Source organism: Danio rerio, chromosome 16 (genome assembly GCF_049306965.1).
Source record: "Danio rerio strain Tuebingen ecotype United States chromosome 16, GRCz12tu, whole genome shotgun sequence".
Lineage (NCBI taxonomy): Eukaryota > Metazoa > Chordata > Actinopteri > Cypriniformes > Danionidae > Danio > Danio rerio.
Window position 1 is genome coordinate 46,395,069 of NC_133191.1, and position 19,163 is coordinate 46,414,231.

The 19,163-nt window shown below is 35.3% G+C and overlaps 2 protein-coding genes across 3 annotated transcripts; one reads left to right on the forward strand and one right to left on the reverse strand.

Annotated features, from left to right (window-relative positions):
• The first annotated feature begins 1,870 nt into the window (after positions 1 to 1,870).
• On the forward strand, positions 1,871 to 11,580 carry si:ch211-225p5.8. Of its 2 annotated transcripts, XR_012391464.1 has the most exons (6): positions 1,871 to 2,193; positions 4,678 to 4,844; positions 7,595 to 7,832; positions 8,581 to 8,740; positions 8,836 to 11,069; positions 11,167 to 11,580. XR_012391464.1 is itself a non-coding variant. In NM_001111151.1 (5 exon segments), coding segments are annotated over 5 exon segments (663 nt in total). In that variant the 5' UTR covers positions 1,885 to 2,141; the 3' UTR covers positions 8,882 to 11,580.
• pycard (PYD and CARD domain containing) lies at positions 11,479 to 17,868 on the reverse strand. Its single transcript, NM_131495.3, has 5 exons — positions 17,548 to 17,868; positions 16,973 to 16,999; positions 14,681 to 14,704; positions 14,263 to 14,289; positions 11,479 to 11,995 (listed from the first exon to the last, which is right to left on the reverse strand). Exons 1-5 carry the CDS (start codon positions 17,816 to 17,818, stop codon positions 11,733 to 11,735), a joined length of 612 nt encoding a protein of 203 aa, NP_571570.3. The 5' UTR covers positions 17,819 to 17,868; the 3' UTR covers positions 11,479 to 11,732.
• Positions 17,869 to 19,163: the final 1,295 nt, after the last annotated feature.

Consider the following 19,163-nt stretch of genomic DNA (forward strand, 5'->3'; position numbering starts at 1 on the left):
TCAGGACCTCGGTTTAATGTCTCATCCTAAAGAAGGAGCTCACTGAGCAGTATAGTGTCCCCTTCACTATACTGGGGTGTTAGGACCCACACAGACTGCAGGTTGAGCGCCCCTTGCTGGCCTCACTAACACCACTTCCGGCAGCAATATAGCTTTCCCATGTGGTCTCCCATCCAGGTGCAGCCCTGCTTAGTCTCAGTGGGCGACAATGTGATAGTTGCAGAGAGCTAGCTGCCGGCTAAACAAAAAAAAAATGATAATAAAAAATTTCTAAATTATTATTATTATTTTTATTTACTGATAAATGTACTTTAGATTATAGGCTGTATAATAGTAAATATTATTATTATACATTTATTAAAATACTTAATTGTGTGAAGTTGGATAAAGTAATTGTTTTGAATGATTATAGGCAAGGCAAGACAAACTTTATTTATAGAGCACAATTTTACACAACTGTTGATCCAAAATGCTTTACAATCAAATAAAATATTTAATAAATAAAATATTATAAATAATAAAACTTGTATTAAAAATATAAGAGAAAAAAATTATATGTATATAAACAGAAATACAGATATAAAATGCATGCATCACTTAAAGGCAATGGAGTAAAAATAAGAATTTAAATTAGATTTAAAAGCATCCAATGATGGAGAAATCCTGATGTTCAGAGGGAGACTGTTCCTGTTATCAATCTGGCAGCTGCATTCTGAACCAACTATAATCGAGACAATGTTGACTGAGGTAGACCAATGTACAGAGAGTTACAGTAGTGTAACCGGGTGGAAATTAAAGCATGAGTTTCAAATTCTAGAACTTTTTTTTTAGACAGAAACAGTTTAACTTTAACCACCAATCTAAATTGGAAAAAGCTGCGTTTACATGCTTGTCAAACTGCAAAAGTGGATCAAAAATAATTCCAAGATTCTTGGCGTGATTGTGTTTGCTGTCTTTGACAAAATTATAAAAAAGTAAGCACTAGCAAGACACTCTAAAAATCTCATAATCTAATAAATACAAATTACACTAAAAAGAGTTTGCTGCAGAAACAATATTCCACAGAGATTGCTATAAATAGCTCAAATATTTAAATGGAAAGAAGCAGATTAAGTTAAACTCAATTTGGAAATAATATTTTTTGTCAAGTGTAATTCATTAATTCATTTCTGTACACTTACATTTCTTTTTTCCTTGTAATAAAACAGAAATAGGCACAAAGTAACACTTTTTGGTTTTGGCCAAATAATGAATGTCACTGTTTTTTTTTACATCTTTCAAAATGGTTTCATCTTTTAGCCTAGAAGAAGGTAATCACGACAATATATTTTTTTACTTACATTCACAGATTTTAAATAAAAATAAACAAATAAATAAAAATCAGCTGTAAAAAAAATACTTTTATGCTGCAAAAATGTTTCCTCTTGTGTTTCTTATCCAAAATTTGCCAAACTTTTTCATTAATTGTCAGGAAGACGTCTGCCGACACTGGTGAAAACCTTGGAAGCATGCCATGGTCAACCCTGAGCAAACACCTTAAAAGTCTTACATTTACCCCACATTTCTTTGTGCCTCACGCTCCCCTATAAACAAAAAGAAAAATACTCATTATCATCAGAACTGATGTGATCACAGATCTCTGTAGAATTCAATGACAAAAATGTGTATTTATTTATTAAACAGTAAAGCAACTAATATTTCTAAAATGAGTATTTGCTGCAAACCAAGAACTAAATATAAAATAAAGGCTGAATAATCGTGGCTAAATGATAAAAAGGCCTGCCATGTGAGCAGCAACTGGACGCATCTGAAAGTCACTTCTCAAATTCCGTCATGATTGCGAGCACAAGGATTCACACGGTTTATAATTAGCTCTCCTAAACGTCAAAGTCTACTGCAAGACACTGTCTGTTTTACTGTGACGCGATATTATTTCAAAACTTTTTCAATAATTTGGAGGCTGAAGGATTTATTTAAAAGTAATAAATACTGAAGAAATAATCGTCTAAAGCAATGTCTTTTGGATTTAAAATAAGAAAAGTTATTGTCGTCTTGTAGTGTGTGGGAAACTGAAAATAAATAAGACAAGACTTGAGACACGGTATTTCAAATCAGTTTATACAGCAGTGTGAACTGGAAAAATGACGCTGGGACTCATTTCGTTTTTGTCTGTTTGCATCTTTTGTATTCAAGGTAAGTTATTAAACATCCCAATATGAAACCACACTTTTAATGCTAAAATTATTTAAAGAACATAATGATGATCATATGTTTGAGGTTAAATTGGATTTTAAGTGTTAGGTAAAATTAAAGTGGATTTTTAACCTTTTATTAATCATGTGCATTTTATAGGCCATCAATAGTTAAGCTACACTCAAAAATATTTTTGCTGCTTGTCCAAACTACTTATTTAACATGAGCTGAATCAACAATTCTTGAGGTTCTTTTTTATCCTCAATCTACTTAAACTTGTAAAAACAATCAAGTTAATTTGATTGATTTGTGTTGGGACAACATGAAAGTGTGGAACCCAGCATTTACAGTGTAACATTCTATACTTTTAAAGATTCTACATTTATCTTTTGATAAAATCAGAAAACAGGAGCATATAAATTAAAACCTGTAAAAAACTTTCCAAGCAAATAAGAAAAATTCTCAAATAACATGAAAATACGAGTTAAAAACCTCCAAATGTCCATCGAAAATGAACATTATTCTTAGGCTCTTCTGTTTATGTTGAGTTATTTCATTTTGAAGACCATAAAAACAACATATTCTTAGCCATGAAAGTGCCACAGGCTCATTCTGAAAACATACCCCTATAAACATTTTTTGAGATCGCGATCTATGCAGCCAGAAGTATGTATGGCTGCTTTTCGTCAGTAAAACGCTACAGGGCAGTATGACACCATTGCTTTTCGCGGTAACCAGCTGACCGCTTACCTCCTTGTGGATGGCTTTTCTGCTGTTACCAGTTTGTAGCTTCCCACGGGTCAATCGGTGCTTTTGAAAACACTATAGGTTGGGTTTAGGAAAGGAGGATGGTGGGTCAGTCGATTGGTCAGTCAGTCATTCAGTCAGTCAACAGCAGCCTCTAGTGGATTTACTTAAGAACAGCAGGTGCGAATGGCACTCGCGAGAGAAATGTGGGATCTCAAAAAGCACAGCGCCCTCTGGTGGATTTGTGAAAACAAAAACCGCAAAAAAAAGCTCCTGATGATAATAATGAAGAAGAAAAGCCTTTATTTGTCACATAAACTTTTACATGCAGTGAAAATGGACCCCCCCAACCATACACAAACATCATACATTTCAGGGGAAGACAGGTCAATGAGAGGCAGCTTTTAGAAAGTGGAAATAAGAAACATTAGGGGAGTCAGAGGTGAAAAGAAGCCCCTCTCACACTTTCCTTGAAGTAGGACAGTGTGAGTTTGAGGGGGGGCAAAGCCCCAGCACAAGCACATAGACATCACATCGCAACAGGGGATGTGGATATAGTCCGATATAGGCAGCAGCCATCTGGTCCTGGAGCCAAGAGGCACTGGTCACAAACCCGCCTACCCACACCGGTGGGTGAAAGCACACAAAGGCATGGAATGTGGGGTTGGGCAGTGATTGTCAAGCTGCAGTTGTGTATGTGTGTGTAAGCCTGTAGAGTATTTGGCACTCTCCAGAAATGTATATAGCGGTACATTTTCAGAATAAGCCTCTGTTAGAAAATGTATACACTTGGAGCCTTATAAAAATTTTAATTTAAGAAGAAAGTTATTGTTAAATTATGACATTAAAGTCTTTAAGATTTAACCAGATTATTTAAGATTTTACCAGATTTTCTTTTTTTACAACAGTTAACCCTTTGAATCTAACTTACTAACTTGAATCTAAACTTACTCCATAATGGGATGCTCTATGAACATATTTTATAATGTAATGTAATGTAATGTGTGTATTTATATATTATAAACATATGTCACCCTGCAGCCCAAGACCGGTTACTCACTGAAGCTAAGCAGGGCTGAGCCTGGTCAGTACCTGGATGGGAGACCACTAGGGAACACTAGGTTGCTGTTGGAAGTGGTGTTAGTGAGGCCAGCAGGGGGCGCTCAACCTGTGGTCTGTGTGAGTCCTAATGCCCCAGTAAAAGTGAAGGGGACACTAAACTGTCAGTGGGCGCCGTCTTTCGGATGAGACGTTAAACCGAGGTCCTGACTCTCTGTGGTCATTAAAAATCCCAAGGCCCTTCTCGAGAAAGAGCAGGGGTATAACCCCGGTGTCCTGGCCAAAGTCCCTCTATCGGCCCTTACGATCATGGCCTCCCAATCATCCCCTCCCCACCAAATTGGCTCTATCACTGTCCCTCCACTCCACCAATAGCTGGTGTGTGGTGAGCGCACTGGCGCCGTTGTCCTGTGGCAGCCGTCGCATCATCCAAGTGGATGCTGCACACTGGTGGTGGTGTGGAGAGACCCCCCCTCATGATTGTGAAGCGCTTTGGGTGTATTGCCATACACAATAAATGCGCTATATAAATACACACATTACATTACATTACATTTACATTAACATATTTTATATAATTGTTGCACATTTGTGTCTTTGTACCTTGACGATTTAGGATTAAAAAAAGATCCATGATCAATGTATTTCTATCATTACCCATTTATGTCTCACCTGTAGTGCCGCAGGGCCAAACTGGATGTGCTGAAGTGGATTCCATGACAGAAGCAGTGGCAGGAGAGAGTTTCACATTAGGATGCATTTCCTGCAAAAGAAGAGAAGAAGTGCCTGCTTCTGCTATCGTGAGCTGGCACTTCAAACCACCTGGAGATGAGGAGTTCATCCAGGTTAGTAGTGCTACTGTGGATCAAAAAGCATGCTGTCAGGTTGTTCAGTCAGCAAACAGAATTTTCAACAAATGTTTATAACAAAGTATAGAGTGCTGCTAATTTAACTTAAAGGCACAGTACGTCATTTTCACCACTAGAGTGCACAAAGTCACAACAAACAATGGCATAGTTCGATGATGCAGTGACTAAGTGTGGAATCATGGGAGTTGTGGTCTTCATTTTATTTTACTGCAGAAATAATGTTCATGTATTCAACAGTTATTATCATAGCTGTATAAAGCAGAGTAAGGCTTTGATCACACTGGACGCACTTTTTGCATTGAGAGGCGTTTTGCATGCTGTTTATTGCGTTTTTGTCGTTGTGCGCTGCACCTGCAGTTGGAAAGAGTCAACTCTGAGTGGAAAAACTCGCTGTCAGTCGTGTCTTTTTAATTCTCCAATCAAATGAAAGCAGAGGCGGGGTTTCCACTGAGGTGACAGCAGTGTTTGTGTTGTCAAGACAAGTATGGAGACTTTTAAAGATGGAGGAGAGACAATATGTCGCTGGTTTGGGTTATTCGTAGCTGTGTGACTTTACATATCTTTAATCAAAATATTATAAATAAATATTACAATTCCAACAATATCAACAGCAGCGCTCGCACACAATATGCAGTTGATTGTGTGTTTGCTTAGCGACATTAAAAGCACACCCAATACTTTTTTACTTGCCATGTTTCTTGCCTCGCGTTCTTCGAACAGAAAAGCACATTCAGTGTTATTGAGCACCAAGGCTGAAAGCCGTAAAAGTGAAACAAGACGCTGAAGCAATTACAGATAAGAGACAACAAAATGCACCACAAAAGCAGCAGAGCTTTTATTATGGCACAGTTCATTGCATCCAGTTCTTAATAATAATAATAATGATGATAACAACAACAATAATAATAATAATATTAATAATTCCTTACATTTATATAGCACTTTTCTGGACACTCAAAGCACTTTACACATTGGGGGGAATCTCCTCATTCACCACCAGTGTGCAGTATCCACCTGGATGACGTGACGGCAGCCATATTACACCAGACCACACACCACACTGATTGCTGGCGAGGAGACAGAGTGATGAAGCCAATTATCATATGGTTAGGAGGCCATGTGGGCAAATGTGGCCAGAAACCCTACTATTTTCGAAGGACATTCAACGACCACAGAGAGTTAAACGTCTCATTCGAAAGATGGCACTCTCTGAGCAGTATACAGTTCCCTTCATTATACTGGGGCATTAGGACCCATTAACAGGTTGAGCACCCTCTGCTGGCCTCACTAACACCACTTCCGACAGCAACCTAGCTTTTCCACGTGGTTTAAATGGAGAAGCTGTGATAAGCAGAGGCTCGGACCTGGGTCTCTAGTGTGGGAAACCAATGTTCTACGATTTACCCACAGGAAGAGGTGATGAACCCAACTGCCAAGGCACAAGGTCTAGTTGAAAAAAGGGTGTTTATTTAGGAAGTCCAACAGTATCATCAAAAAAATGCAGATAAGCAAAAACATAGGAAGTCTACAAGACTGACTACAGCCAAGCAGATAACAAACAAAGTTCTCCATAGAGCAAGGGCACTTTAATCAAAAATACAAATAACAAATCGAAGAAAGGTAATAATTAGAATCTGGGTAGAGAACTTATGGCAAGGGCGAGAGCACATCAAACTCTAAAAAACCAAGTGATAAGTGAAGACAAGAGGGTGGGATGAATGTGCTAGTCTAACACACCACAGCTGAACAAGATTAACTCTAATGAACCCCAAACAGAAGAAACTGGCGACATCATGTGGAGAAAAACAAAAACAAACAAACAAACAATATTATTATTAAAGTGGGAGTTTTCTCATTCCCTAATAAATAATAAATATTAAATATAATTTCTTAACAAATAGCCTCATTATTTATTTGTTTATTTATTTATATGATTTATATATGATATTAGAATATGTGTTAGCTTTTGCAAGCGATTTTATGTATTAGAATAGAATATGTAATGTTCTCAATATTGTAAAAGAAACATTTGTCCTATATGAGCAGTTTACATATATTTCAATTAATATGGAAAGCGAGTGCATGTGTTTACCAAAACTAATATTGGATTTTATTTTAAATGCATGTGTGTGTAAAACAATATAATTTGCATAAAGAAATTATGGGGTTCTTCTCTAAAAGTAGTTACTCCACCCTGCTTAGAGGATCATTATGGACGATTTTTGTTACAACTAACGTGGTTCAAACAATGTATCTGCGACAGAGAAACTAAGGATTTTTGGAAACACTCGTCACTACATCTTTCTTTTCCCAAATGAGGCATCGTACAATGATAGTCAGCAGTTGCTGAAGTGTATATGGCGCCCTCTGGTGGATTCGCACGAGACAAATTTGAGATCATCAAAGTGTACACAGCGGCCTCTGGGGAATTTGCAAAACAAAATTGCGAGAAGACAAATACCTCCAGTTACATATTTCGCTGTCCTCAGAAATGTAGACCTGGGTATGTATTCGCAATGAGCCTGGCTTGTTAGTATGGCCACTCAGGACACACTCCATGTCACCAGTTAAAATGGCTTATTTCTCTTGATTTGAACATTCTTTGAAACATTTAGAATCATTTAAGTCAGCAAAATATATTACAATATTTTAATTTAAAAAATCATACATGTTGTGCCTTTAGCTAAAAGATTTCAGGTGAATGTCCTCACATCTGTTCCTCTCAGATTTTCCTTTATAGACATCCAAACCCTACCATTCTTCATGAACAATTTAAGGAAAGGTTGGAGTGGCAAGGCACCACAGGGACAAAAGATGTGCAAGTTGGCACCGTCTTCATTCATAATGTCACACATAACGACAGTGGGACTTACCTCTGTACTTTCAACCGGACACTGCATCTGTCTCTGTACGACGAGAATGTGATTATAAACAAAGAGGTGGAGCTCACAGTGGTGGATGAAGGTGAGACTCTTTTAAAGGGATAGTTCACCCAAAAAATTTAATTATGCAATCATTTACTCATCCTCTATTTATTCAAAACCTGTTAAACACAAAGGAAGATATTTTGAAAAATCAGGGTGATTGCGGAAAGTGGCACCCGGTGTGTTCTTCTGCTGCTGTAGCCCATCTGCCTCAAGGTTGGACATGTGCATTCAGAGATGCTCTTCTGCCTACATCGGTTGTAACGAGTGGTTATTTGAGTTACTGTTGCCTGCAGCTCGAACCAGTCTAGCCATTCTGCTCTGACCTCTGGCATCAACAAGATTTTCTTTTTTTCAGACCATTCTCTGTAAACCCTAGAGATGGTTGTGCGTGAAAATCCCAGTAAATCAGCAGTTTCTGAAATACTCAGACCAGCCTGTCTGGAACCAACAACCATACCACGTTTAAAGTCACTTAAATCACCTTTCTTTCCCATTCTGATGCTTGGTTAAAACTGCGGTTTGGACAGGTGTACCTAATAAAGTGGCCGGTAAGTGTATAAAATAGGAAAACATGCCATTTCAGAAGCAGTCAATAAGTCCCAGTTACCCTCATTTTTCAAAATATCTACTGTTCAACAGAGGAAAGAAACTGAAAAAGTACACAGTGACCATCATTTTTGGGTGAGTTGTCCCTTTAAGTACTGACAAGTAACAAATTTGTGTTGAGCTAGTAATATTTGTATTTAAGTTTAAAGTTTATATCTGAATTTGATGCTCCTTCTCAGCCAACCGTGAACTAGTGGCTGTGATCTCCGAGATTATGATGTACGTGTTGATCGTGGTCCTGCAGTTATGGATGTTTGGAGTGCTTATTTACTGCTATAAGAAGATATCAGCAGAGAACGAAGCTCGAGAGGCCAGAAAAGCTGCACGCTCTCAAAACAAGTAAGCCTCCATTTTTTTTTAGCCACACAACACGCATTTTTCCATTTGACCCATTTCTGATTACATTTTTTTCATCTTTTCGTTGTTTGTCACAGACTCATTGACTCAAAGGATCCTTGTGATGGCGTGTATTTGGAATAACTAGTTTTGGTTAGTAAACCTATAGAGGGATTGCACTTAAGACAAGATTTGGTCAGTTGCAAATATGCAATATGCTATGGTACTCTGATGTAAACAACAGCATAGATTGCATGGTTAATGTACCACTGAATATGTTGTTCTGCACGTTTTTGCTGTGTAAACCATGGGAGAAAAAGCATAGAAGCTGCTAAATTTTATAAAGAAGCACTTAGTAAGCAGGTAAGGGTGCAATATTTTGACCAACTGAATTTAATAGTTGGTAAAAAGAAATGTCTGATGAGTTTAATTAAAATTTTAGCTTAACATTGAATGTTGTCAATACTTGCACTGCAAATCTTGGTTCTGTTTGGCCAATTACAAACACCTTTTTGTTATATGCTTGGTTTTTTCGTTCGAAGTCTGATTGATTAGTAACTAAAACATGACAATAATTGATTATTTTCAGCAGCAATAATCAGCAAAATATGCGAGTTTCATTTGGTTTAGCGGCATTGTTAACATTTAACTTTCCAATATGGCCGACAGATGATGCATAATGAAATTATTATAAGTTTTCTATGTGATTATCTATGTATTTGATCCATAATGGTAAAGGACCTAAAATGTAAATAAGCTGACATTTCTTTACTCACCCATCAAGTCATCCATGTAATTAACTGAGGAACATCGAAGACGTCTTCTAGCTGAAACCGTTGTGATTCATCAGGTCAAACACACCTGACAAAAGTGAATAGGATCAAAAACAAACTGTAAAAAAAAAAGAAAAGGATTCTACATACCACATCTTGCATACTGTATAAAGCTTTGTCTGAAATAGTCTGTATGATGATTACTCAACAATCCACAGATGTCAGTATTTATTAAAATACACCACCATCAAACATCTTATTGTCATATTGCTATCATATTTGTACTGGCATATTTGAGCAAATTGTTAAAGGTGCATTGACTCAATATTGAGGTGCATTGACTCAATAAACTTAAAATCAATAGTCATTAACAAAGACAGAATTTTAGATGAATATAAAAGTATGAAGAGAGATGAGGAGTATAGCACTGCATTTATAATCACATACTCAAGTTGTTCCTTGAAAAAAAAAAAGTATATACATATTCATACAAAAGTTCTGTCTGGTTCTCGAATCTGATTAACTGATATCTGTGCGATATTCCAGTAATAACAGCACTCATACTCACCCTTGTGTATTACTCTGCCCACATAGAGTGACAGCAGATCAATAAACTTACTAGTTTGATAAATATTGCAGTTGTTAGACAACAATGTTCTTTTGAGGCTTTTTCAAATGGGAATGTTGTTGTTTAGATTGCAACAATGCAGTTTATTTATAAGGATAGTGCTTATTTTAAATATTTATAATTTCGGAGTCTGCATCCATCAGTCATACTGAGCAGAGTAAAGATGGTTGACGTTGTCCATGCACAAGATGGCGACAGAGACCACATAATAAGCCCTTAGAGGAGAAAAACAGCATAATTTTAAATTACAGCTGATCTAATCATTATTAAACTGGTAAATGACTTTCTAAGTCGACCTCTCTCTTTTGTATGTTGTAGTGCTGTATGTATACCATATAATTGTAGTGTATTCTGTGTGAAATGGTACTCACATATCAGGAATGTATGTATTTTGTGTTTGCCACTCTCTGTATAACCCTGAGTTGCTTTTTGGTTGGTTTCTAATGAGTTTCCTGTTTGTTTCTAACGAGTAGTTAATGAGTGTTTCTTATAAGTAGTGCCGACTAGTTCAGTAAAAAGACAGAAAGAAGAAATCCCTGCATGTTTTTAGCATTTGTCCTTATCGCAAACACAATAGTAATATATAGTGTTTGCTTTGCTTTGGCTTTTTTTTTTTTAGGTTAATTATTGTGATTGCAACAGAGAAATACTGGGAAAGCTCTGTAGACTGAAGGCATTTAATAACCTTCAACTTCATAATCTTAAAATGTCAGTAAAATCACTTTTTTGTCATCACTTTAGACATTACGCTAGAGAATCATTCAAATACTAGCTCTAAAATGACGTTTGTAAAGTAGCAATGATTTCTGCTATTCTGACCATCAGCTGCAGATGTGAATGAATGAATGGCAGAAGAAAGTAGTTCCTCTTACAAAAGGATTTTTAGACTCTCTATTTGATTTTTTTTGCAAGATTATGCTGTCAAACTGGTGTATAAACGCGATATTACACTTGTAGCAGTGCAATGTGGCTGTATTTTTGTCACTCATGGGACACTACACATGCCTCCCACCAGTGCCAATATACAGCCATATCGCACTGCTACAAGTGATATTGCTCATATATAAAATGGAAGTCAACAAAAAAAAAGACATTTTAAATAACAAATAATGAGTAAATAATGTTAGAATCTTTTTTGTGAACTATTTAAGTCACACGCCGATTGAAAATTAATAACATTATATTAACAAGCTAATAGATTATATTCACATCAGAACCAGGAATACGAGTCTGAATATTTAACTGAACAATTCATTATGATATGGTTTGTTATTTGCTTTACTGACTGTGTGAAAAAAGATAAGCTAGCGAAGACATTTCTTCAATACACTGGACAAGTGTTTCCCAAAGAAAATTTAATGTTTGTTTTTTTTTACCATGCAAATTATTGTGACATTTGTAAAAAAAAAAAAAACAATAAACAGTTTTAAAAAATATCCAAACCAATGACTTTGAGATGTGTAATTTAAGTTTTAAACAATGACATGTTATAATACAGCCATTTTCATAAATTGGTATTTCATATTGTAATGAAGACGTTTAAAAAAAAACTCTAAATCTAAAAAAAAGTATGCAGATTGAGAGGATTTAATCTTCACTCAGCATCCTCAAGGTCATCCATCAGGAATTTATTGCTCTCTCTGAGAGCATCATACAAGACTTCTTTCCCTTTGTTGCCAGCACATGTGATTGGGCCTGTTAATAACTCTCTCATCTTCTTTTGAGGAGTCTCCTTATTACGAATGGTACAGTAATCCTCATTTGTGATGACTTTTTTCTGCCGAAGTATATCTAGGATGGGGTCCACATTATTAACTCGGTCTATCAATTCTTTCCAGTGCTCATCGATGAAGTTTACTGTGAAATAAAGGTAGATGTTCACATGGTCAGACAGGATGCTGGAGATTAAAAATTAAAAAATTACATATGAACATTTAAATCGTATTGGTCAATATGGCAAGCTGTTTTAATATTTAATCTTTAAAAGCATACTATTTTTAAAGCTAACTCAGATAGCATACAAATGTGGCCCACTTTGGGTAGTTATGTGGCACTGGTGGTATTCCTTCAGCCCAGACAAAATGAATGTGAGCCTGAAGTAGCCCACCTACTTGTAAAGGGGGCCAAGGATTCTATTTCATATATGGACCATTTAAGGCAAAGATTTGGCACTTGTGGCAAAATGTAATCTGAATGTGAGCCTAATGTGGCCCATGTAGAAAATGGTCAATTTGGCCCAAATGACGAAGAACAAATATGCGCCACAGTTGGCAAAAATGAGGCATAGTCATTTAAGGGTGATCTGGGTCTAAACCCAAAGGGGCTCACATGTGTAGGTGCAAATGTGGCCCAGTTATCTTAGGAGATTTGTGGGCCACTTTTGGCAAATATTTGGCACAGTTAACTCTGCCCAATGTGGCTGCTAGCCTATAGTGACTCAGAAAAGATATGGAAAATGTGGTCTAGTTATCTTAAAACATATGTGGACCTCTTTTGGTGAATATTCGGCACAGTAAGCTTAGGCTATTGTGGATTTGAGCCTATAGTGGCCCATAGAATACATGGCAAATGTGGCCCAGTTGTCCTAAAACATATGTGGGCCACTTTTGGTGAATATTCAGCACAGTAAGCTCTGGCTAATGTGGCTGTTAGCTTAAAGTGGCCCAGAGAAGATATGACATATGTGGCCCAGTTATCTAAAAATATATGTGGGCCACTTTTGGTGAATATTCGACACAGTAAGCTTTGGCAAATGTGACTGAGCCTAAAGTTGCCCAGAGGAGATATGACAAATATGGGCAAGTATCTCTGGATAAAAATGGTGCAAGCTCAAAGCAGCTGAGGTAAGATGTGGCACGTATGGTACTGTTATCCTAAAACATATGATAGGTCATTTTTAGAAAAGATAAAGTACAGTGATCATTTGATAATTTTAGGAGTTAAACCATAGCTCTTTGACATGGCAGATATGGGTGGTAATATTGCTAATTTGTGGCCCACATCTGCCAAACAGAAGCGGACCACCCCAGAGCTATTAATCCATTAAGTAAGTGGTCTGGATGTAAGTCTCTGGTGTGGGCCGGATCTAGCCCAGAATAGGGTCAGTTCTGGTTCATTTGGTTGAATTCTGGCTGATATGCAGTATTGCTATGGCCGAATTGCGGCCCAGATCTGACAAACAGAAGCGGACTGCTCATTCCTTGCAGTATGTGGGCTGGATTTGAGTCACATGAATTTTGCTAGCTGTAACTAGTACTTACTTTTTTAGTTACTAATATCTTTTAGATTAGATATTGATTACTTTTTATTATTGATTATTTATTGATTACTTATTATTGACATACTTATTTAAATGTTAATGCTACTTAGTAGATACCAGTACTTACTTCAATTCCTTCATGTTGTCCCAAAACAAATCCATTAAGTTAATTTAATTGTTTTTACAAATGGAAGTGGATCAAACATAAAACAATTAAGTTATCCCAAAAAAGTTTAGGAATATTTTGAGTGTAACCACTCAATTATTAGTAGTGAACAATGTCACATTTTGCCATTGATATCTATGGGGATCTGTCAATGAGATATCAACCATTCAGATTTGACAATGTATTTCAATCGTGAGTACATGTTTTGCTATATACTCCTCTAGTAGTTATTCATCAGGTACCAATAATAATATTTTTACATACACAATAACAGATACTAGTGTGGAATCATTAGATCATCACTAGTACCTGCATATTAAATACATATTAAATAGACACTAGATGAAATAGTATTATAGTAAAATTATAAAGTAAAATTACAGTAAAAATATATAGTAAATTGCATTTATTGATGTGATACAAGTTTTTTTTAATTAGATAATTAGATAGTATGCATTCATTTCTTTGTTACTTGTGTGTTACTCCTCAGTTTTGACAAAAGTGTCTGCTAAATTAATACATGTATATGTTGTGTTTTTTAAATGTAGGCTACTTGTACATATCAAATAAGTATTATTATGTAGTGAATATATAGGCTACTAGTAAATCTACTTAATGGAAAACATGTCACTAGATTGAGGGCGTGTTAAATGTTAAAATGGCTTGCCATATTGCAGATTAGTGAAGTGATTCACTTACCCTTGGAGAAAGCAACTTTGCTTACAGCTGAAAAACAAATAAAAGTTATTGATTTGGTAACGCTATACAACAATTAGTTATTATCAGTTAATGTATTTATTAACATGATACATTTTTACAGTTTTTGTTCATGTTTGTTAATGTTACTTCATTAATAAAGTCATTCATGTTAACACACGATGCATGGACTAAAGTTAACAAGCATGGATTTGTATTATAAATTACACATTACTAAATATTGAACAATGATTAATAAAGGCAGTACATGTTTTGATAATTATTAGTTCATGTTAGTAAATACATTAACCAATGAAACCTTATTGTAAAGTGTGACAATTGATTTATTACAGTAAATGTTTATATTGAATGTTAAACCTCCCTGCTTTTTTGCTGATCAGTGAAGTGATCCATTACTCACCCTTAGAGGAAGCACCTTTGCTTTCTGTTGAAATACAAATAAAACATATTGATTAGTAACAATTATCAATTAGTTTGTATTAGTTAATATTACCTAATGTATCTATTAACATGAATTATACATTTATTATAATGTTTATTCATGTTTATTAATGTTAGTTGAAAATTGTTAGTTCATGTTAACTCAGTACATTAACTAATGTTAACAAGTATGAATTTGTATTTTAATAACGCATTACTAAATATTGAACGATTATTAATAAAGGCTGTACATGATTTGATAATTTTTAGTTCCTGTTAGTAAATATACTAACTAAAGAAACCTTATTGTAAAATGTGACAATTGTTAAACTACAGCAGTGTTTCTCACCCACGTTCCTGGAAGACCACCAATACTGCATGTTTTGAGTGTTTCCTTTATCCATCACACCCAGACCTTTCAGTCTCTGCCAGTAGTGGCTCTAGTTTAAATGGCACCCTGGGCGAAACCACCCCAAGCATACCCCCTTTCCATCCCCCAAGAAATAAAGACACTATGTGGTTGACTTTATATATATTTAAAATATTTAAATATATATTTTAAATATATACAGTTAAAATAATTATCATAAATACAATAAATATATTAGTATTATACAATTATTATTCTAAATAAATAACAGAAATGAATCCTTAATGTAACTGAAAAACAATGTAGAACAATACATAAATAATAATTTAAGAATTTTGCATGAATATTAATTATGACAGTTCTATAGAATACAAAAAATATATGTTTAATAGAATTATCCGTTGTCTTAGACCTGACTTATGGCCGAGAATTAATGTTATGAAGTCTTAGTTACCTCCCTGACTCATCATTATTCCTCTTTTCTGCTTCAGAGCCATGCTTGCTCAAAGTAACATCATCATCCAATGATGTAAATTTTAGTTTTGTTGAATTGCATGTTGACGCACATCGGCGTGCATGTAAACAACAGGGATCAGGAGCAGCGCCTGTGAGGCGTGCGGTAATGGCTTTCTGCGCACATGTGCCAGTTTGTTTCCACCAGCGCTCTATCGATTGCACATAGAGTATAACAAACTTGCGTGTGCAAAAGACACCAAATGTGAACGGCCCCTAACGCCTTTATTCTGGGATAACCACTCTAAATTAATACACTTGCATAAAGTAAATCTTATCTCAAACCTTTTACTGGGGCACTTTTTTTTCTTCCCATGCCACCCCAAGCAAGATACCGCCTAAGGCGATCGCCCATATTGCCATGACTAAACCCGCCACTGGTCTCTGCTAATGAGCTGATGATCTCAATCAGGTGTGTTTGGTTAAGGAGACATGGAAATATGCAGAGCTGAAGGTCTTCCAAGACCATGGTTGAGAAACACTATTGCAGCAAATCTATAAAGGGAAGCGTGGGGCACAAAGTATTTTGGGGTAAAATGTTACACAGACTTTTAATGTGTTTGCTCAGGGATGACCATGGCATGCTTCCGATTTTTTCACCAGTGTCGGCAGATGTCTTCCTGCCAATTATTAAAAAAGTTTGGAAAAATTTGGAAGAGAAACATTTTTGCAGCATAAAAGTATTTTTTATTATAGTCAATATTTTTGTATTTAATTAAATCTGTAAAAGTATGTTTGTAAAATCTTATATTGTTGCGATCACCATCTTCCAGGCTAAAAAAAATTGACCATTTTGAAAGATGTAAAAACACACTAGCCAGTTTTAGGGAAAACACAATATTTTTATTAGACAAAAAATATATTATATTGTTAATACTAGAAATAAAAACATGGTATAATAATGGATAATAATCCAAATATATCTAAATGTGTTTATCCAATGAATAAATAATTAAATAAACACACTGTGCTTTGTAGAATAAAAAATTAATTGAGCTAAGTACTGAGGAAATAAAGCTACTATTTCAAGTAAACTGGATTTAAATTAATTGTGTAAAATCTGCATTTTTAAGCACGTGTAACAACTAAACCTCTCTCTGTTACACCCTGCCTCACAGGTGGGGTAAATAACAACATTTTTACTCCTGGCATTTTTGGCAATACTGCACAGAAGCCATAAGTCTGGCGATCATACAACCTGTGCTCATTAGTAGGAGAGGTTTGTGTGTTGTTGGTAAAAAAACAAAAAACAAATGGTTTGTCTAACCCCATTACTTTGTTCATTATTTGGCCAAAACTAAAAAGTGTTACTTAGTGCCCCACTCTCCCCTACTGAATGTTTAAACGGCCTGCCACATTGCCGATTAGTGAAGTGATTCGCTTACTCACCATCAGAGGGAGCACCTTTGCTTTCTGCTGAAAAACAATAAAAGCGATTGGGTTAATTACAGCAAATATTCATTTTGCACATTCAATTGCACATAAAACTAAAGGTAGATTGGGGTGTTTGTTAATAAAGAATCCACTTTTAAGACTAGTAAGTCATTAAGATATTCTGCTCTACAAAACACTGAACTGGAAGACAATGAGTGGACGTCAAGAGAAATTGAAAGTAAAAACTAAGTTTAAGTTTGGAAACATATATGCAAATTATTTAATGAATATATTTTACAATTTGATTTCCTTTTACACAAGTCTGAAAAAGAACTATTTGCAAACAAGCAATGTTATTTATTTTCCGTTGTTTAGCTTGCAACTTGCATAGTCAATCTGATTAAACCTCTGTCTGAATTTCCCGCCTTCAGACTTGCGTTTTGCATTCTTTTACGTTGTTTTAACTTGCAATTAACAAACAGTACATACACAATTCCAATTCTGATTAAATTTAAGTTGCTTTCTTCAGACTTAAACGCCTTCTGTATTTTAGTTTTGCATTATTATCTATTCATAGCAATTGCACTTACATTGCCCTGTGTTCCTCAATAGATCATCTGCTACTGCATTACACTTGATCGCCCTCAAAATCTCCACTGTTACAGAAACCGCGTCTTTTGATGTGAACACGCCGACCATTAAATCAGCCAGATCGATCTCGTCTTTCAGCTTTTCGATTGCAGACTTTGTGACGCGCGGTTCCTGCCTCCGATCGCCCAGTTTGCTTTTAAACTTTCTAAGATTATCAGCACCCAGATCCTCAAAAGCCTCCTGCAGCTGCTCCTTGAAAGATTCCGCCATGGTTCCTCACAGTTGGGTCACTCTCGTTGAAGCTGCTGACAGCGAAGCAGGAACAACTTGAAGGTTTTTTTTTTATATAGGGGCGAAGGAGTGTCTTCAGTCCAAAGGATCCTATAGTCACACTTCCTGATTCTTAATGCAGTTTTGAAAGCACAGAAGTGACAAACACCGTGTTAAGCAGGCTACACTACCAGTCAAAGGTTTGGAACATGTAAAGTTTTGTAATGTTTTATTATATGCTTCTGCTCACAAATGCTGCATAAACAGTGAAATTGTGAAATGTTATTGGCTGTTAGCCTACATTAATAGAGCACATTCAAAACAGCTGAGCAAAATGCTTTACATACTGTAAAATGCAAATAACAACAAGAGGTGAAGAAAAGACAAAATAGCAATAACTGCTTAATGAAGCAAGTGCATAAGAGTTAAGAAACATTAACAGCAGATTAATACCTGCTAAAAGCTAAAGAGAATGAGGTTTAGTTTCATTTATTTAAGAGTTGTTTTTATATTTTAATTCATGTAATTTGTGGTTAAAAGCAAAATTTTAAGCATGATTAAGCACAGCAAACTATAATTGAAGCATTAATAAAGAATCCACTGCAATTTATTATAATTTACATTCTCAGAAATAAAGGTACAAGAGCTGTCATTGGAGCATTCATAAAGAATCCACTGCAAATTATTTTAATTTGCCTATTGAGTCATTAAGTTATCCTGCTCTTCAAAACACTGGTGTTGGGAGAGCAACGGGTGAACGTCATGACATTGAAAGTTAGTTCAGTGACAAAAAAAAATGATTCAAAAATGATTCCTTGGATTTACAAAATTTTTGCACTCGTTATTTTTAGGGTAAGCAGTTGTAAACAATTGATTTGGGCTGAATTTAAACAAACAAATTAAGTTGAAAATTACTTACAGTAATTTGATATAAAATTAAAACTTCTAAATTAAATTAAATTTAATTAGCTTAAATTCAACACAAATTGTTTGCTACAATTTTGCAGAAATAATTTTTTTCAGTGCATAATACTTTAAAAAGTGTAGTCTTGGAATAAAATTGTAGTATTTCCTAAAAAAATAAACATTTATTAATATTATTACTGTTGTTGTTAGTTTAGGAAACTGCTACAATACCATTCAAAAGGCTGGTTAAAATTGTATTTACTTTCACTGATCAAAATAAATTGTTCAAGAGTGAAAGTAAATATATTTATAAATAAAAGATAGCAAATCAATTATAAATATTATTTTGACCTTTCTTTTTCTCAAAAGTAGGTAAAATCCATCATAGTTTCCATGAAAACTAAGAAAAAAAAGTAAGAAAAAAATAATAATTGTGTAA